This window comes from Phlebotomus argentipes, unplaced genomic scaffold (assembly GCF_947086385.1).
Source record: "Phlebotomus argentipes unplaced genomic scaffold, Phlebotomus argentipes genome assembly contig_6, whole genome shotgun sequence".
NCBI lineage: Eukaryota > Metazoa > Arthropoda > Insecta > Diptera > Psychodidae > Phlebotomus > Phlebotomus argentipes.
Window position 1 is genome coordinate 2,616,928 of NW_026776145.1, and position 20,416 is coordinate 2,637,343.

General features: G+C 40.9%; 2 protein-coding genes across 4 annotated transcripts; both read left to right on the forward strand.

Moving 5' to 3' along the window:
* The first annotated feature begins 168 nt into the window (after positions 1-168).
* LOC132256510 (beta-alanyl-bioamine nonribosomal peptide synthetase ebony) lies at positions 169-6,714 on the forward strand. 3 transcript variants are annotated; one of them, XM_059752972.1, is made up of 8 exons: positions 169-358; positions 2,567-2,717; positions 2,818-3,111; positions 3,208-3,375; positions 4,212-5,282; positions 5,360-5,741; positions 5,813-6,260; positions 6,330-6,714. In XM_059752972.1, exons 2-8 carry the CDS (start codon positions 2,588-2,590, stop codon positions 6,474-6,476), a joined length of 2,640 nt encoding a protein of 879 aa, XP_059608955.1. In that variant the 5' UTR covers positions 169-358; positions 2,567-2,587; the 3' UTR covers positions 6,477-6,714. The 3 variants fall into 3 exon arrangements, with proteins under 3 accessions (XP_059608955.1, XP_059608973.1, XP_059608965.1); XM_059752990.1 differs by having other exon boundaries at positions 3,211-3,375; XM_059752982.1 differs by lacking the exon at positions 169-358 and adding an exon at positions 1,006-1,170.
* A 276-nt stretch (positions 6,715-6,990) lies between these two features.
* Positions 6,991-13,270, forward strand: LOC132256503 (negative elongation factor A). The gene is made up of 5 exons (XM_059752959.1): positions 6,991-7,399; positions 7,469-7,723; positions 7,785-9,794; positions 10,879-11,034; positions 11,110-13,270. Exons 1-5 carry the CDS (start codon positions 7,190-7,192, stop codon positions 11,293-11,295), a joined length of 2,817 nt encoding a protein of 938 aa, XP_059608942.1. The 5' UTR covers positions 6,991-7,189; the 3' UTR covers positions 11,296-13,270.
* Positions 13,271-20,416: the final 7,146 nt, after the last annotated feature.

The following is a 20,416-nucleotide window of genomic DNA, read 5'->3' on the forward strand; positions in this document are numbered from 1 at the left end:
TCACACAAGTCTGATGTGGTGTAGTGGTAGTCAAAGTGATGCATAAAACCGCCGCTGTCCGTAGCATAACAGACACACACACACATCAAGAGCCGAGCGTGTATCTTGGGAAAGGGAATTTTTCTTGAGCTCGTATATAAGGAAAGTTGAGTGAGTTGCACTGGTCAGTTACTGGATGGATGTTCAACAGGTGTAAGCAAAAGTGAAGTTTCGTAGACGTGATACTAAAGTTAAATTCAAAGGATTTTTCTACCAATCAAAAGTGTTTCAATCTCTCTAAACTGTGAAAACGCTTTGGATTTATTTACAATTAATTAAGGTGTTGTGAAGAGTGAAGACGAAGTTTCCAACAATAAAGGTGTGATTGCATTTCTTATGAATGAATATTTAAAGTAGTGATGATTTCGCTAAGAAATGATAGGAATAGCAATGCAAAATAGCTAAAAATCAGAGAGAAATCGTATGCAACTAAATTGAGTTAACCCCTTATTGACATCAATTAAGTACGTGGCTCGTTCGAAAATCGCCAAAATGTCACGATCTTTGGTGCAGTACTCACAACATACCTCTAATTAGTGGAGAAAAATCCACGCGGTTTCGCGTGTGAAGAAATCTTATTGATACGATTTGTACTTTACGTAAAAACGAGCATTTTGCAGTAACATTCCGCCATATATTAGTTTTTATTGGTGAAAATCCACTTTGTACGCCTGTGTGAGAGCATGTGATTTAAATTTCAATTAAGGAATCGTGTGAATATATCTGAGATACGATCAAAAATTTTATAAAATTTGACATTCACTTAAAATCAAAGGAAAAAATGCAAATATATTTTTTCGCTTAACCGTTGCCTCGCGCTGGAGAGTTCATTGGAGCGACGGATGAATTAATATTGAAATATTGTTTTGAAAATATTAGCTCAAATTAGGTCAATAAAAATTATAGGAAAAAATCGGTGGAATGCAATTAATTTAAGTGATATCTTGAGGCGAGACTGCAAGTGCAGCAGTCATTTTGAGGGCAATTACGCTTGAGCAGCCCAGGACAAAGATTAACAGCTTATGCATAGGTGTTAAGATCATAAAGCAAACCTGACAAATACTGGAATTTAGGGTAAACCGCAAAGTGTCATTATCCTGTCTCACCGTAATAATAGTGCTACACTTATAGGTAAATGCATGTCAGAATTTCCAATGAAATATCATGGATGTTAACGTTTTTTGACCATTGCTGACTACTAAGTCAGACTTTGTGCTTAAATTTATTTTGAAAAAAACTTCAAGTGTTGTACTTTTTTATCTATCGACATAAATCGATAATCAATAGAATAAATAAAGGAGATTTTTTGACAAAGATTTTCCGGCTAGAATCTCATAACAAACGAATTATTTGCTCAAAGTCCAATTTGCATATCATTTGCGTTGAGCCGCAGCGTGTTTAGAATCATTCCCGGGCAGGCATAAAAAACGATCTTGTTTACATTATGACTCGTTGTCTTGTCTGAAGGAATTATTCACAAGGTAATGATTGTAAATCAAGTCATAGAAAATCAGGTATTCCCGATAACAGCTGAGAGCTGCGTGCTGAAATCTGTGTGAAAATGGGAAATTCCATGCATAGCATCATTGAGGATTAAAAAAAAAACGTCACCAAGTTGTTTTTGCGGTTCCACGTTTCTTGCATTTGGATGGATATCCACAAGATATTCGATTTGCGCACCCAGATCGCGCCAACGCCTCCATAAAAACAACAAACGCGCGGTGGAAATGCTATTCATGGGGGGTACGTTTGAAGAGCAATTGGCAAGGATTGGAGACAAACTGGTTTTGGCTGGAGAATTGTGGTGAATCAAAAGTTAAATCTCGCTAATTAATATTTGATTGAAATTTCCGTTTTTTGTAATGAGAGGTTGTTTTTGTGGGGATGTCTGCTGATTCTTAATTTCCACCATTTGCCCTTATGTGTGCAATTCTCCATGGAGAATTGCGAGTGAATTTGTTTAATGGCATGTTCTCTGAATAATATGCTGTTATTTTTTGTGGCCAAAGAATTAGCCCCAATGACTAATTCTTATCAAAGCGAAACTAATAAATATTCAACATGAATTGCACTTGTGATTATTATACGGTTTTCCCCTCTCTAAAGTCAAGGCAAACGTTTAATTCAGTCTATTTGATGTGGTTGTCACTCTTTTGAAATATTCTTTTCTGCCAATTGGGGGTTTTGCTCAAAATATTTATCCACTCGCGCTCACATAATGGCAGAGTATTACGCTATTTCGGAATGACGGTTGTTGGCTTTTTTCGAAAGCCGCGTAATGTTAATTACACGATCTCACTGCAAATTCATTCACTATTTACTGGTACGAAGGCCAATGAATTACACTTATAATGCTGCATGCTCTTCGAATGTCTATATTTGCTCTATGACTAGATTTCAAGTATGTTTGGGGGCGATCTTGATGCATTTTAAGGAAGATTTTTGCTTCCTTCACACTATAAGGAACAATGACACTCTAAAGACTGCATTTTTTCTTAATTGTAATGTTTGAATTCTTAATTTTCAGGAAGACGCGCAATCGTGAGAAATGGGATCACTACCTCAATTGTCGATTCTAAAGGGATCGCAGAAGACGAGAGATGTGCAGCTATTGCACAAAATTTTTGAAGAAAAAGTCGATCAAGGATGCGGCAACAAAACCGCAATTATCTTCAATGGTATATCCAATTGCTTTCAAGATTTTTCATAATAACATATTAATGTTGTATTTATTTACCTTTTTCTGTGCTTCCTTACACGCTCATTGCACACCATTAGTGGACCACTCAAATGAGCGACGAATTAATTACAACACACTGAATTCAAGTGCGAATCGCCTGAGCGCCACAATTCTTCACAGAGTCCGCGAGGGACAGGAGCCGTGCGCCAATCAGGATGGCGATTGGCCGGTGGTGGTGTGCATGGCACCATCAGACAATCTGGTGATCACCCTCCTGGCCATCTGGAAGTGCGGGGCCGCCTACCTGCCCATCGATCCGTCGTTCCCACACAATCGCATTCAGCACATCCTTGAGGAGACAAAGCCCGTTCTAATAATTCACGACAGTGACGGTGAGCATTACCTTTCCTCCATCGTCAATCACAATAAATCTCTGCGAGATCTGGAGTATTGAAAGGCTAATTGAACGTGGTTTTCTTCACCTTCAGTAGCCACAGAAGCTTTTGGAAGTAGTCCAGCCGTGTCATTCGATGTGCTCAAGAGGCAGTCGACAGAGTTCAGCAACGCCAATATCAGAGATGATGCCACTCTCTCCGACGAAGCAGATCCCACCGCCATAATTCTCTACACGTCTGGAAGCACCGGAATTCCAAAAGGTAGGCATATTTTTTGCAACTTGTTTTCTCACATTCCACAAGACACACGAGCAGAGGGTCAGTATCCAGACGCGCAGATCGAGAGACGATTTAAAGCTTGATTCGCAAATGGGTTGGGTGATCTGGTATTGTGTTATCAAAAGTTCTCGTGTTTTCATAGCATCTGCAGTGATTAATGAATGAATATCAGTATACTTAATATTCTTTACCTCAAGGTTATTGGGAGAAGAAAGAATACGATTTATCATTTTCAACTGGCTTATTTTTTTTAAAGAATTATTTTGGCGGCAGTTTTCAGATGCTTATCGACATTTCAAGCCAGTCACATAATTAATTTACGAAAAATTACCCGACAGTATACCAACCACTTAGTGTTCTTTTGACCTTTGGAGAATACGAGAGGTTCTCAAAATATTGCACAGCAAGAAGATTTCACCTCAAGTGAATGGAGAATCTGCATATTTATATTCGAAAATATTTTTTTTTCAATCCCACATAACACGCTATCGGCTTTTTCCACAATCTTACACTATGGATTTTTCTATGGCTCACTAAAGATTTTAAATTTGCTGTAATATCACTTAAAATACTGTGCCATAAATGTCTATTACTTTTTTCATACTTTATGTTAGTTGAAATATAAATGTAGTGTTTTTATTGAGAAAACAAAAACAGTAAGAATAAAGTCTCAAGGATATTTTTCGCACATAGTACATGCATTTATCGTCACAAGAAAGAAGTTGTGATGCAATCGCTACCTGGTATTACGTGATATAATTTTGTCTGAGCTAATTATAGCTTTAATTAAAACTATATTTTACTCTCTGCACTTACAGGAGTTCGCTTACCTCACTCAGTCATTGCTAATCGATTATTCTGGCAGTGGGATGAGTTTCCCTACTCGCCATCGGAGTCAGTTGGGGTCTTCAAGACTGCGCTGACCTTTGTTGATCACATTTCTGAGATCTGGGGACCGTTGCTCAATGAAATGTCCCTGTTGTGCATCACTAAAGAGTCCACCAAGAATCCCGAGAAGCTCGTTCAATTGCTTGAGGAGCACAAAATCGAGCGATTGGTTCTGGTTCCAACACTCCTCAAGTCTATTCTCATGTACTTGGGGCTCCAGAAGGCCAGCAAGAAGCTGCTGCAGAGACTGAGGATCTGGGTGTGCTCCGGAGAGACTCTCTCTGTGTCTCTGGCCCAGGAATTCTTTGATCACTTCGAGGAAGGATCGCATATCCTATGCAATTTCTACGGTTCGACGGAGATTATGGGAGATGTGACCTACTTCATCTGTGACAGCAAGAAAGCTCTGCAGACAATGGAAAAGATCCCTATAGGATATCCAGTTGACAACACCGTGCTCTATCTCCTGGACACGGACTTCCGACCCGTCACTCTGGGTCAAATCGGAGAGCTCTTTGTGTCAGGAATGAACCTGGCTCGAGGATATGTCAATAACCGAGATGCTCATCGGTTCATTGAGAATCCCTTGGCTGTGGATCCCAAGTACTCCCGGCTGTTCAGAACCGGCGACTTTGGACGGATAGAGAAATCCTCTCTGATCTTCGAGGGTCGAACCGATTCCCAGATCAAGATTCGCGGTCATCGAGTGGATCTCACGGAGATCGAGCGGAATCTTCTAAGTCTGCCAGAAGTTGACAAGTCTTTCGTACTATGCCACCGACCTGGTGAAATTGATCAGGCAGTGGTGGCCTTCACTCTGCTGACCTCAGAGGCGAAGTCCCAGAAAACAATTGGAATGCACCTCGAGTCGAAGCTACTTGCACTCTTGCCCAGCTACATGGTGCCACAAGTTGTGATTATTGACGCAGTTCCGCTGCTGGTGAATGGAAAAGTTGACCGGCAGTCATTGATCAAGCAATACGAGAATACCAACAACAACGGTAAGTCTCTTTAGTCCAAGCACTTGAGATGCAACCAACTGGTTCTTTTTTAATTGGCTCTCTTTCACTTTTTAAAGATGACTCCAATGTCACCGTGGATTACGACTACACGGGCGTTCCGGATGATCAGCTGAAGGTGGCCACGGATCTCTTCCTGACCATCGGCAGTGTTATTGGCAGATCCACCAGAACTGTTCTGACGCTCAGCAGCAACTTCTACGAACTGGGCGGCAATTCGCTCAACTCGATCTTCACAGTGACTCAGCTCAGGGAGAAGGGTTACAACATCAGCATTACGGACTTCATTGCTTCCAAGGATCTCGGGGAGATCCTGCAGATCCTCCACGAGGGAGTGACTAAAGAAATCTCAAAGATCAACCCCAAGATAATCGAAGAGGGCCAACAGTGGAAGCTATCGGCGATTCCGCTCAACGACACTCACAAGCAGGATGTGATTGAGTAAGAACGAGTTTCTCTGGTAAATTAATTATGAAATATTTTCAATGTTCCTCTTTGCCTCTCTCTTGCAGAATAATAACGTCGAGTTTCTACGAGAAGGCAGACCTCGAGCAATGGCTGAAACCAAATATTTTGCGGACGGACTACGCGGACATTCTAGAGCTTATCTGGGATGCTCTCGTGGAAAAGGACCTCAGCTTTGTTGTGGTGAACGAACAAAAGCAGGCCGTGGGAGTGGCACTGAATTTTGACGCCCGAGATGAACCTGAGGTGGCAGTTGAGAATCTCCTGATAATTGTTTTTGAGTTCCTAGAGTTCGTCGAAGGTCCTATCAGGGAAAACAAGCTCCCTCCTGGCAAGAATGTGATCCTGCACTCGTTTATGATGGGCACGCACGAGGAGTTGAATGCACAGGAGAATATCGTTCTGATTCAATTCATGGAGGAGGAAGTAATCAAGGTAGCGAAGAGGAAGAAGTTCACGGGAGTTTTTACTACCAACACGAGTCCTTTGACTCAGGTATGCGATAGATATGAAAAATCGATGAGAAGGACATTTTAAGTAACTGATTTTTTCTTACTTTTCCAGCAATTGGGCGCTGTGATGGGCTACCAGGAACTCCTGGATTACCAAGTGAATCAGTATGCTTACACGGATGGAAGCCTGCCCTTCGCGAAAGCTCCAAATACTCAGAGAGCCATCGTTCACTGGAAGCCTGTAAATGCCGACAATTGATTGCCTTGAGAATCTCTTATTTTGCACTTTTATTCGTACTCATAATTTGGCCTTTTTATATATAAACATATAGATTTTAGAATAAACAAAAACGAATTTATTCTTAAGATAAATCTGGAGTATTACTATTATGTACGTTGTAATATCACATCTCTCAATAAAACATTACTTTTATTGAATGTTGAATACAATCAAATTTTCTCCTTTTAATTTTGAGAGACTTTGGGAAAACTGTAATTTTTCCTTCAATGTACATGCTTATTTTGAAAAATCACAAATAAAAGTACTTCCGACATTTCGTAACATGTTTCTACTGCTTTAAATTTTTCTTTACGTGATGGAAACAATAAAATTTTGGGAGAGAAATTATGAGAAAATAATCTTAATTCAAACATTTATAGCCATTATGGCCCGAAAAGGCCTTTCGAGCGATATATCGAAAGATATCCGATATTTGATTTCGATATGTCAGCTCGCGTCACGCCGCAAACTTCACGTCGCAAGGCGAATGTCATGAGTGGAGTTTCTTTTGTATCACAATATACCCGAAATTATCGAGTTTCTACTTACATTCACTTATTCAAAGTTTAGTTCTTTGTACATTTCAAGTGCTTCACTAGTGGGACTGCGTTGAGAGCTGCTGATAGTGGGTGAAAAGTGTGTTTTTCCGGGGGTGTACGTGGATTGCAAGTTGGGGGCACATTAAAACAAAAATGGCGGCCAATGTTGACACTTGTTTGTGGCTGCATAACAAATTGGGGACCTCCAACACCAACGACAGCTGGACCAGCGGCTCCATCTGCTCACAGCTGAACAAGGAGGTGTTGAAGAACATCAAGGACTGCTTCCCGGACCTGCAGACGCAAGTGAAATTGAAATTGCTGCTCAGCTTCTTTCACATTCCGCGGCGTCATGTCGAGGAGGTGAGTCTCCGGATGGGCGGGAATGTGGCACTCAGGTCGGAGTAATGAGTGTGTCGATTGTTTTTGTAGTGGAAGAAGGAGTTGGAGGAGATCATCGAAGTGGCAGGTCTGGATTCGGAGTTGTGGGTGTCGATGGTAGCGGAGACGATGAAGACGTTTCCTGCCACGGGATCTCTCAATACGGAAATCTCAGACTACGATGAGACGCGTCCCATTTTCACTGACATGGTGAATGACCTGAAGAAGCTGGTGAATAAGCACAGCGATCTGTGCATGCTTCCTCTCGAGTGCCAGTATCTCAACAAGGCCGCCCTCATCTCTGTCGTAAGTATTTGACACAAACAGCGTGGCTCGGTCGAGGTGTCTCACGGTTTATGTTTTGCAGGTGGGTCAGCAATCGCCTCCAGTAAAGCACTTTACACTCAAGAGAAAACCCAAGAGCGTCCAACTGCGTGCGGAGCTGCTGCAAAAGTCTTCGGACGCCCAGTCGACGCTGAAAAAGGCCAGTGCGCCCACTATTCCTCTGAGATCCCGCGGAATGCCCAGGAAAATGACAGACACGACCCCCCTGAAGGGGATTCCCTCCCGGATGCCAACGTGCGGCTTCAGATCACCGACTGCGGGTTCTGGGCTCAGTCGGCCGAATCTGAGTCGGACTCCCGCGGGCCGGAAAGATGGTGGGATCAAGTTGCTGGACATTGCTGATCAACCTCTGGGCTATGCTGCGGCGAAGAAGAGGAAACGACAGATGGAATTGGAGGAGCAGCAGAAGAAAGCAGAAGCCATGGCCGCCGCGACGGCCAGTGGAGCGTCCAGCACCCCAACAAGCTCTGTGTCTTCGTCGACGCCTGACTATGCGGCCGGCCTGACAGCTTCAGCAATTTACACTCAGCCAGCAACTCCAGCTTCTTCCCTGACGGCCAGCGTGAAGGAGACTCCGCTGAACTCTGTCAATTCTGTGACGTCTGGAGTGTCCAAGGGTGTGACAGGAGCTTCCGTTATCTCTACGTCGTCCATCGTGGCCAGCAGTGGAGGCGCCACGCCGAAGCACAATGTGATGGAGGCGATGTATGACATGAAGCAAGTGATGGATTGTAAGGCGGATTCGCCGACGGAGGAATACGAGGAGATTGTGACTTCGCCAACAACTCCCAAAGCTCCCAAAATGTCCACTAAGCTCATCACTTCGGCTACGATTGTGTCACAGGCGCCTAGTTTGGTGAAGGCTGAGCCAACATCACATATTCCAGCCGCGTCTTCCACGGTGACTTCCTCACCACAGAGCGGCGGAGCTCAAGTGATATCGCAGACGGTCATCTCGTCGCCTATGTCGCTGAATATGCCGGCGCTGACGGTGTTCTCGTCCCCGAGCGCAGTGCAGGGATCACACATTGTGCGGCAAGAGGTGCCATCGGGTGGCCAAACAGTCGTGGTGTCGCAGGCGTCAACGGCGTCGCCGCAGCAATTCCACCAAATAGCGCAGATGCCAAAGATCGTGCAAATCAAGACGGCGCCCACGATCATGATGGGTCCGTCGAACACCAGCAGTATCCCGCCACTCATACCCAGTCAGCCGCATCAGGTGATTGGGTCATCTCACATAACAACTCCCACGTCCAATGTTGTAACTCTGGTGGCTGGTCCGCAGACGGGTCAGACTCAGACATTGGGCCAGACAGCTCAGATAGTTACGGGACAAGGTGGGCAAAAGTTCGCCGTGATGTCAGCGCCCAATGTGAAGGGGAAGACCTTCATCCTCACAAATCCTGGCATGTTGGCGCAAAAGGGTGTCATTATCAAGAGTGTCGCTCCGGGCGGTAATACAATTTACCAGCAGATCCCCATCAGCAATGTGTCGGGGCTGCAAAATCTGACTGGAACCACAATTCTCACCGGCTCGCCGGCGGGCATTATCAAGACGTCTGGTGAACAGAGTGGACAAGCTACGACAGCGACTCTGAATCAAATCCCCGCCCTTGTGCCGACGAGAAGCATCTCGCAGAATATTCCTTCTCTCACGCCTGTGGTTATTGCACCGCAGAATCAACAGCAGAATATCCCAGCTCTAATCACAAATGTGTCATCGCTGCAGCAGCAGAACACAATTCAGAGCCCACAGGGCACGATAATCAGACCGGTGTTGGCGACTAATATGCAGGGATTGAATGTACTTAATCAGCAAGGGTACACACTCATACAGCGACCTGGCGGACAGCCCACCCTCATTCAGGCCATCCCGGCGTCTCAGGCAACTGTGCAGCAAGCTCAGCAGGCGCCCAGTCAGCAGCAGGCGGCGCAGATTCAGAGGAGTGCCACGGTGCAGGCGGTACAGCAGCCTGGCCAGCCGAGACAAGTGCAATCCGCTCAGCCGATCCGGAAGGGACTCTCGCTATCGGTGAGTGACTCGCTTTATTCAATTTCCGTTTGACAAGCGAATGAAGATATATTTGAATGCGGTTGCTGAGCAAGGAGAATGTCTCTGTGGTTTTGTTGTGACAAATTCAAGAGAATATGAGTTTTCTGCATAAGAATTCGATCAATTTTGCTGGAATATTGCTGACCAAATACATCAAAACGTAAACATCCTGCATAATCGAACACTTCTGATAGATTTTGGAGCGTTTCTGTGAGAGGTTGATATTTCTATTTTTGCAGTGATTTGGGAAATTTATAGCTCTGAGGAAATTAAATTTCATCAACTGACTGAATTAATCCATGTCTAAGGCTCTTAAAGCTATTTATATGCATATTTACGTGTAGAATAGATATTTACTGAAATTAATCGAGGAAATACTTTCCAATATGCTGAGAAAGATTTTCTATATACATCCAATTACTTCTTTCAATTTTTCTGTATAAATTGTCGAAACGTCTTTGCATAATGAACTTTTTAATAACTCTTGCAGTCACAATTTTTCGAATGAATGGAAAAATCCTTCTTTCTCATGGCAGAAAAGGGGGCAAATCGCCGTATAGAAATACGAACCAGTTTTTTGCCAGTACAGTCCATTATTTTCCAGTGATTAAAACTATCCTTTGGCCATTATTGTCGCCAGAGAGTGAAGTGCAAAGACGGCCAATATAGTGCAATAGCACATTTATTAAAATTTTACGATGGAAAACGCCAAAGGGGGTTCTCGCCAGAGAATTCCTATTCAATCTCAATTATGCCATTAGATGGAGAATCTCGTAAAAGCGAGTTGGTGAAAAATAGGCAATAGAGTAACACTTAATTGAGTGAAGATTTTCTCGGGAAATTGCATTACGGTGCGCACTGGGAATTGTCTTAACTTCGCTTCTGTATCTGGGATGGGAGGATGAGATGCAGTTCTTCGGCACGAAACGATAATTAGTTTGATGAAATATCATTGATTTTCTATCTTTATCTCAATCATCTCTCAATGTCTGTTATTTATTCCCCACTACAAGCTTTGCGGAAGTAATTTTTATTGTTATGTGACGTTTTTTTTTTGTTGCAGAGCGAACACGTGAATAAAGTGCATGAGATGTTCAGAGGTGCTAATCGTGTCACGAGACTGGACAAAGCTCTCATATTGGGATTCATTTCTGGACAGAGGGAAAATCCACGTCCAAATCCCGACAACGTTGTCACAATAACTCTCAATCAGACAAAGGTGAGTGACAGCTGGGACTCTTCCCACGCGACAATTCGCACGCGGAGGTTTAACTTGTGTGTTGAAATGTTGCAGGAAAAGGTGAAGCAGGAGGATGACACCGATGCAGTGATGCTCGTTGAATCTTTCATACGCTTGGACTACAACACAATGGAATACAAGACTTTCCAAAAGTACCGACGTCTGGATCAACCCGCGACACACGACAATCAAAAGGTAACATCCGCTAGTGGCAGCACGCAGAGTTCGGTCGCTATATAATGTTGCATCAGTATCCGGAAAAAGGGACTCGCTTTCCTTTTTTTCGCTGAAGGCTATCAAAGGGAACAAAAAATACCGAGTTTGGCGTGCGATATTCTCTCTTTGACGAGGTCGATGATGAGCAAAAAGCGTGAATTGCACTTTGCTGATATCAACATGATTTTGCAATGAGAGAATTGAGAATTTAGGTGATATATTATAATGCCCGTTTTAGCATGATATGATATAGAATACGAATGATGAATTGATTTCAGAGGTGAAAAATGACAAAATATCGCAATATTTCACTCTATGCAAGATTTTGAGAGGATTCTTTAGAAGAATTGATCCATTTTAGATATGATTCTATTGAAATTGAAAATAAATTCCACAGAAATAAAGAAAATACAGATTGAAATATAAATTTGAAACTTTTCTATTTGTTCAACACTATGCGAAAATAAGATGGAAGTTTATCCGTTTTGGACACTCTGCTCTAACTGGTTATCTGGCTACCGTATGATATTGATAAAGGAATTAGCATTTTACATTCAAATGTTCTCGGAAATGTTGAGGAACTTTGGGCACATTTCTGCACAGTTTTACGCCTTTTAACTTTAATTTCTAAATTTCTCAATGCCATTATTTGACTCAAGAACACTATTTTTCAATTAAGTTTCTTTAGCATGAGTAAATGTTCAGAGAAGTAATTGCTGAGCAAGCTCTCTTCATTTTGCAGCAATTAAATGATTTGAAACAATTCTAACCAGTTTGGCCTGACGCCAAATTATCGGCCAACTAAAATCAACTGTTTTTTTGCTCATACAAATCCATTTAAATGGAATTCAAATGAATATCCGAAATAGTACCATTTGTTTTCAATCAGATCTTTATGGTCAGGCTCATTGTCTCAATTAACATTTGTGTCGTGTTTTGGAAGAAGAATAATATAAAATGACTGTAAATAGTAAAGAAAATCAAAATTAGTGTTCAGTAGTAACATAAAAAATATTGCCAAATTCTCATTATCAGCCAATTTACAGAAATAATTCCGTTTTGTGTCAAACTTCCCGAAAAAAATTTATTCCATGAGTAATTATGGCGTTAATGCTCTGTGCAATATGTGTTAATTGAATTGACTGAAATAATTGTAATTTGGAAAAGTTTAATTTCAGAAGAATGTACGGTAGAAAAAAGTCAACATAAATTTCATATTAATTGCATCGTTGTACCCCAGGATATTCCAATGGGACAAATTAAATGACGCAAAATATACCCATATTATTCAATTTGGAGAGCATAGTGTTTTTTGCGAAGTAATGAATTGCTGTCCATTTTCTCTACATGAAACCCTGTATTTATCCTCTCGGGTCTTTTCTATGTAGCCGGTAAATTATTTTAATTAGAGGGCACCAATGCATCACCTTTTCGCAACAGTTTTTCCCTGCTAGAAATGCAATATAGTATATATTCTCTGTACCAACCGTTGCAGTGTTATGAACCATGCGTGAGTTGCTATTTTGCCGAGTGGGTAGTTCATAAGCCTTAACTGTATATTTATTGCGAGAGGCGGGACGCGGGGAAGGGAGTGCAACTGGCGTTGTTGTGTAGAAGGATTGTTATAATTTTACAATTATATATTTACATAATAGAAATTTATACAGAAAAAAGTGGTATATATTGATGAAGGATGTGTAACAAATCATACAAGTCAAATTGCAGAGAGGTGGATTGGTGTAAAATAGTTGTTTTTGCTCTGAAGCTGTAGAAAGGATTCCCACAGAATGAACAAAAAAAGAAATATCCTGTAAAATGTGTTCTCAGAGACGATATGTGAGTGTCGGCGAGGCGAGAAGATGTATACAACAAAAAAAAGTGGATAGAGATTTTATTGACGAGAGAATGTGTATGCTTCTAAATGATAAGCTTGAACTTCTCCAAAAAAGGAACTTATCACAAGTAAACTTGAAAATTCAAATAAATTGTAAAGTGAGTAACGTTGAAAAGCGTGTTATTGGCATTGACAGTTGAAATTTCCCCTGATTAGTTGAGTGTAATTACAGGGGGGAAAGGATTTGCCTTATCAGCGATACGGCTTCTTAATTCCGTCCACGAAAGTCATGTCCATATGTGGTGAGAGAGAGAACGTCCCGAGAGAGGGAAATAAGAGGATCAATTTCTGCGGGAATTGTCTCAGGCACCGGGTGATTCCTTGTAATTTCACATCCCCTTCTTTTTCCGGTGTCTTTTTTCTGTCTCACCGCTGCTCTGTATAGCTTCGAAGATGCGGAGAAGGGTCTTGAGGCTCGGAGGGGATTTCGGGCATGTGTGGAGAGGAGAGATTTAGCTGAGGCGATGGAGAAAATGCCACGAGAGATTTTCCACCCTAATATCTGGGTCGTAAACACGAGCGAGAGAGGAGAGAGAGAGAGAGAGAGACAGTGAGTGAGAGAGCGTGAGAGTGTGTGGTGGGAAAAGTGTGGAAAATTGGGAAATTCTCCAAATATCCAAATACTTCCATTGACGGTGGCACGACTTATGTAAGACGGCAGAATTAATCTTGACAAAAAATGTACACATGCCTCGAATCTATTCACCACTCGGTCGGGGATATAAAAAATCGAGGAAGTTGATGGAAAAGAAATCGTTCATGTGGATTTTGCCAAATTCAAGAGGATGCCCTAATAAAAAAGTAGCCTTCCTCTCTGAAACATGCCAAACATCTCGCTCTCCCACTTAATGATGCTCAATTTGTACTTGTACAATTCGCAATAATTGGCTACCGTGGAGAGCCGAATATTGGGCGACTTGAAGAATGTCTTGAGTGTTATTTATAGATTTATTAAATATCGTGAATTGAAATGAATTTCGTCGTTGTATTTCGCCGAGATGCTGGATTGGCGCGTCGATATTAGGGATATCACTCGGTATTGCGTCCCAATCGATGCTCCCCGAGCTAAGCTTTTGTGTACACAGGACAATTTAATTTTCTCCGAAATTCTCTCTATACAGTCTGATTCTTGAATGCACGAAATCTCTTTTAAATATTATTTGTTGTTTTTGCTTTCGGGGGATTTTTTGCTCACTCAATAATGGACCTTTTTTTGCACACGTTCAAATTCTAGAATTACAATTCAGTGGTAACTTTTTTAAACGGACTTTTGAAGTATTTTCAAACTTGTTTTGGATTTATAAAGTTATCGCTACATGAAGAGAATAGAATATAATAAAAAAAAACACCGTGAATTATTTCATAAAGAGCTTAAAAATACCTGTGCATACTTACGAAGTATGCATTTTATGTGCTTCTCGAGAGCAAAACTTTTCTTTCTTCCACAATAAATGAGAAATATTTAATATGTTGTAAATTTCTGAGATATTTACTGAAAGTTGCATTGTATAATTCTATTCCATATCCCTTGTTTTGTAGTTCGATTTACGCTAACACAATCTCTGGGTAAAAGTTGACAAAGTTTTAGTTGACAGAAATTCCTGGAGTGTCTCTCAATGGAGTTGCAAAGTGTGGGATTTACGGGGAATTGCAGATGTTGAGCAAAATGTTGCCACACACACACACAATTGAAGTTTGCATGATTATACATTCTTTCTGTTTAATTTGCAAATGCACATCTCGAAAACTTCCACTTTTATTCGCAGTGGAAATTTATGTTATTACCCCGGAGAAGTGAAATTGAGAACCCTGTTGAGAACGATAAATACTTGAGATTCTTATTTGTCGATGGTTGGAGGCGATGCTTGAACTGGCTGTTTTCTTCTTCCTCACGACTCGCCGCTTCCCGGTCACTCAGACATTCGATCCAAGCCATTCGGAGGGCTTATGTTCGGAATGTGCTTCTCATATTTGCCTGAGATGATGGTTAATGAAAGGGGTGAACTGTCCCCACACCAGCCACCCTGCCGGATTAAATTCAAATCCGCAAATAATCCTCAATTACAATCCAGCTCCCGGGGCGAATAGTGTGGAGATGCGCTGAGGGAAAAAATAAGATAAATAGGTGGGATGATTGACGTGATGTTTTGGGAGGGAAAGAAAGAAATGAATATGTCTATAGTTTGACCTCGAGTGAGGGCAAATATCATCAAGCTTTTTCCTCTTCTCAGCCATTGAAGCTGATGGTTTTCCATATCAGCGCTCATGAAAACTTTTACTCTTGCATTTACATTACAAAAGCTCCATCCAGAGGAGAGAAGAAAAAGCAGGCGAAATTCAACACAACTTACATCCATTAAATCGCAAATTTTTTCGATTTCCATTTACGTGGAAATAGTTTTTCCAAGCCAACATCTCTGCAATTCTTGTTGGCACTTTGATGTGGGGGAAAATGGATGACTGGCTGTTGACATTTTCACCATCTGGATGGCGGAACATTTGCTTCGTCATGTGAATCACCTAGAGAGCTGCGCCACATTCAATTGGAGATGACAATTTTCAATACATCGACCAAGAAGTCTCCAATATCAATGAAATTTTTAAATTTCGATACTGTCTAAGAAAAGAATTTTAACTACTTTGCTCTACTTTCGATTGTCATCATTGTCATTGTGAGACACGAGATGTGATATTAGTTTGAATAATTTCATCCTAGAATAACAAGCTTTCTTTTCATGTTCTGATTTAATAACTTCTCTCTGGGGTTTTCAATAACCAACAACTTTCCATTGGATTTTATAAAGCATGAAGCCAAAGATCTATTGAATTTTTCTACCATCAGAAATCGAGATTGGTTGGTTCTTTTCAATGCAAACAAACTTCTGAGTGCAACTTTTAATTGGCTTCCTTGTATATTTGAATCAGTTTATACACTTATTACGATTAAGTTGTAAAAAATTTTGGGTGGAAACTCAGCAGATATAGTGAAAAAAAATATGGGTGGAAATTCAGCAAGAACCCAGCTGGATAGCTCGGCATCCCGGGTGACAGTAAATCACAGGCGCATATAGTTTTCGCTTTGATATATTGTAAGTCATCACGGAAAGTTGGGCAAAAGTTTCTGGAAGATTTTCGCACACGATATGCAACTCTCTTAATTGATTGAGGCACATTAAACTTGTACAAGTGGCAATCTAGCACTTTTCACTTACAGCGACGAAATAGTAAATTTAATAACGTCACCCAGAGTCTTCACGTCCAGAAGATGGCTTATATTGCCTCAGGGCTCTGATATCTAGTTCAATATCACCCGATAGTTGACCTATTTTCCCATTCTTTGAACTATGCCACTGAAAATTTCTGTCTCGTCGACTGGCGCTGGCCGCAGAGGCAATTTTGCAATGAGGAGTCGTGGCAACAAAGTTAGAGAAGAATAGAGGTGCTGAAATTTGGGTCAAATGTATGGGGAAGTCTATCAAGGGATTTTTTTTCGTTCTATTAAATCGCTTTGATTGCTTAGAAAGTTTTGCGTGTTGTCGATTAGGGACAGTTACTTCCTTGGATCAATTCAGAAGATTTCCATCCGAAAGAAGGCTGGATGATTGAAAATAATTCTGTGTGCTTAATTAGGAGGAAAGAGCCATTGAGATAAATAAATCGATAGAAATTGATTCCCAGGGCGAGAAAGAGAGAGAGTTTGAATTGCGAAACTTGGTCCTCGGCATCTCATGGGTGTGTATCCGAAAAATTTGTGTGCCATAAGTAAAAATGATAACGATAATAACAAGCACAACGATGGTCCCGGGCACGGAGTATATAAATATGGAAAATCGATGGGGTAATGAAGTTTTATTACAATATTACATTCATAATCTTTTCTTTCTCGCACTCACAAAAGAACATTCCGGCAGTGAAGAATATCTCACCTTTATATTCCATCCATTTATTTACCTCCTTCTGCGAGCGCCGCACATACAATTTTAGATTTTTACACCGAGAAGAATGGAGGGCTGTCTATTGAAGCGCCCCGTGTACATGGGCAGATATATAGCAATATATATAGATCCGAGTCTATATATTAAATGAGCAATTGTCGTCGAGGTATGACGGCTCGCCGAGAGACTATAGTTGCGGAGCTTCTGGAGCTTCTGCTTTAACTTCAGCTGCTGTCGCTGGATGCCTAGCTGCGATCGATAGAGCTCCAGTGTGTAGGGAAGAGTATAGTACAAATTCTCTCACCTACGCTTTTGGCGTTCGCACTCCTTCAGCTCCGACGAGTTGGGGGCGTTCTTGGGCTCTCCGCCCACTCTTCGCGCCGCATTTGCACAAACGGCATCACAATTGTTTAATCTGAATTATGCTCTGTGAATTGAGGGAAATTTGAGGGATAATTAAAATAGTCTACCATATCATCCGCACTGCTTGGCAAATATTATACCAAAAGGCACAGAGAGACATGATATTGCGGGAATGCCGAAGTGATGTGAAGTCGACACCGTGAGGCGAGAATGTGTGAAAAATAGAGCATTTTACATTTACAATCACACCGCATGAGGAACCGGTGGAGGTGGTAAAAGTGAGTACGAGCCTTTCTGTGAAGTCAGGCATATCAGCTTGCTTCTCCACACTGCATTTGTGGCTCAACACAATTTTGTGGAAAACATTAATGTACGTAGCACTTGACTCATTCACCACGACGGAATGTGGGGAAGTTCGGGACACTCTGGAAAGACTTTTTCACTGAATTTTCTCAAGCACCCCAACCACGGAAAATTGCAAAAGTATCACCTGTCGAGAGGCGTCCAATGACAATTGCATCGCAACATTGCAGCTCCGTGTGAAAAGTTTCGTGTTTCGCCACATGAAAGCCAAAATCGATAGATAAAAGCATTTTGTTCATCTCTTTCACACGAGTGACACTACAGATTCCCCACTTTTGAGCTCTTAAAACATACATATTTGAATTTCAGCACTTCACAGAGATGTTGACTTGCAATTGGGATTGATAAAAGTGTTCATAAATTTTTCACTCCTATTTCAATGGTCAATCACTTAAGCGATTTTGTGGGGTGATTTTTTTCAGAGCTATCATCAATACCAATTTGTATTTGCAGTTATTTGCACAAATAAAAAATGTAATAGAGTTTTTACTAGAATTATGGAAAATCTTCATGTTATTCCCAAATAAATAATTTAGTACAAGTTTTGACCAGAAAATTAAAGATAAACTAAGACTTTAAACTTGTATGATAAAAGTTTTCCAAATTCGCTGTGCTGTTTCTCCAGCTTTCTTGTTCTCAGTCAATATTACATCTCTTTAGATGAGCGAAAGAAGTTTAGCAAAAGCCCTTCGTTTCCTTCTCAGCTCAAATTGATGGTAATTGAATAATCGTAACATGTTTAGAGATACAATTAGAAGATACACAAAATCAGAGAGAGATGTTCTTCTGAATCTCAGCATTTTCAATTAAGAAACACAACCAAATTAGGAATTCGCAAAATATTTGCATTTCATTGATTTTGCTATGCTTCAGGTGTCTAGATTTTTTTTACAAAATTGTCAATTCTTTTGAAGTTTATTACTACTTTGGTTGGATTAGTTTTAAATGAACATATCGAATATCGCGTTGAGAGCATCGAGTGTCGAATTCTTTGGTTTATTGCCCTCAATATCAATCTCAGAATTTTATTTGTTTATCGTGAATTTTTCTTTTCGTGTAATCCGAGTGTTTTCAGCTTAAATTACAACTCTGGTGTGCGTACAATATCCGAAAAAGCGTGCGTATTCTGAAACCGCACGAGGAGAAAAATGGTTTCCGGGAGGTTTGGTCAGATGAAAAAAATTGCGAGGATTCATGGGAAATCCTGCCATTCTTCGCAAATTGAAGGCTCTTCTCTTAGATATACTCGAATTCCTACACCATCTCGTTGAGGGAAAATTATAAGGCATTTCAAATATCACACAAGACGAAGTGAAAACGAGCGCGAGGCAAAAAAAAGCGACGACGAATTTGCATACAAAGGATGACACCGGATTTTTGTGCGTATTATATCTAAGTTGTTTAAATGCGTGCTATGAGAAAATTTTAATATTTTGCATACCATCAGTTGGCAAATGGATGGCAAATTGTCTCAGGCCAGGGGTTGATCATTGCTGAGTTAGGGAAGAAATTTCTAATGTGATCAAGAAATTCTATCTCACATCTTGCTTTGCAGGGTTAATTTCGGGTTTTCTTTGTATCTCGTAATTATTCCTTGATATTACATCCTTCTCCACTTTTAACCTTATATACATAACTCTTCCTAATCATCCAATAAGTTGCCCCTAATCCCTTAGCGCAGAGTATCTCAACACATTTTTCTCCATTTATGGCCTCAAAATGCCTCAAGAGCCTCATCATTTTCGCCATCAACCTTGAAAGGAGACTGCTGGTAAAGATGTTTCATATGCATTTAATTAAATTAAATTAATTTATGGGATTTCAAGCGAGGCAATGACGTGTTATTATTTTTGGCAAATTTATTCACCTGAGATGACAATCTAATCCTCTTGACGTGCCGCACAAATGAATTTGAAATTCAAGCTCTGCGCGCTCAAGGGTGGTTTCACTAATTTTGTTGTTATAGGTCGAAGATGGATCAGAACATTCAGCACATGTCTCCCGCAGCATTGCCAAAAATATAAGTAATACATTATGTATATAAAGTATATATTCCCCAAAGCGTCTTAAACAACTCCAAAATACACAATCGCGCGGTACTTTTAAAGTTCTCCAGAGGAAAATTCACGATAAATGATCCATTGACCGCAGAATGTTTATTACAGACGACCGAGTTATTTTCCTCCAACTGGAGCCATATATCCAAAGGGAAAAGTTTCTTGTGGGCGGATTTTACAAGTTTCTCTGGCGGAATATATTTTGTTAATACCGATTTCAGCTTTCTGGAGAGCAAAAAGGACCCTCTGACCACCAGTGGAAGCTTCTGAAATATGGGACAAATTGCTGGGCCGTAGAGACGTCATGCGTTTTTAGTGGATTTCATATCACAAAAGATTTATTTCCATACTTTTTTCACGAATTTGAGTAGAAAGTTTGATGGAACTTTATGGTTTGGGATTTTACCATCTTATATATTGCCAAGAGAGATTCTTTTCACATCTGTCGCCTTGTTAAAGTGGAGAAATGCGACGTCTTGCGAACTATCTTGTCTTTATAGTGGGTTTTCATAGTGCAGCTGAAGTGCTATCTA

Excerpts from the sequence above, each read along its gene's own strand:
- LOC132256503 (XM_059752959.1), top strand. The coding sequence starts at position 7,190 with ATGGCGGCCAATGTTGACACTTGTTTGTGGCTGCATAACAAATTGGGG. Across the intron at positions 7,724-7,784 it reads AGGCCGCCCTCATCTCTGTC|GTGGGTCAGCAATCGCCTCC; the intron begins GTAAGTATTTGA and ends TATGTTTTGCAG. Across the intron at positions 11,035-11,109 it reads TAACTCTCAATCAGACAAAG|GAAAAGGTGAAGCAGGAGGA; the intron begins GTGAGTGACAGC and ends GAAATGTTGCAG.
- LOC132256510 (XM_059752972.1), top strand. The coding sequence starts at position 2,588 with ATGGGATCACTACCTCAATTGTCGATTCTAAAGGGATCGCAGAAGACG. Across the intron at positions 3,376-4,211 it reads AAGCACCGGAATTCCAAAAG|GAGTTCGCTTACCTCACTCA; the intron begins GTAGGCATATTT and ends CTGCACTTACAG. Across the intron at positions 5,283-5,359 it reads CGAGAATACCAACAACAACG|ATGACTCCAATGTCACCGTG; the intron begins GTAAGTCTCTTT and ends CACTTTTTAAAG.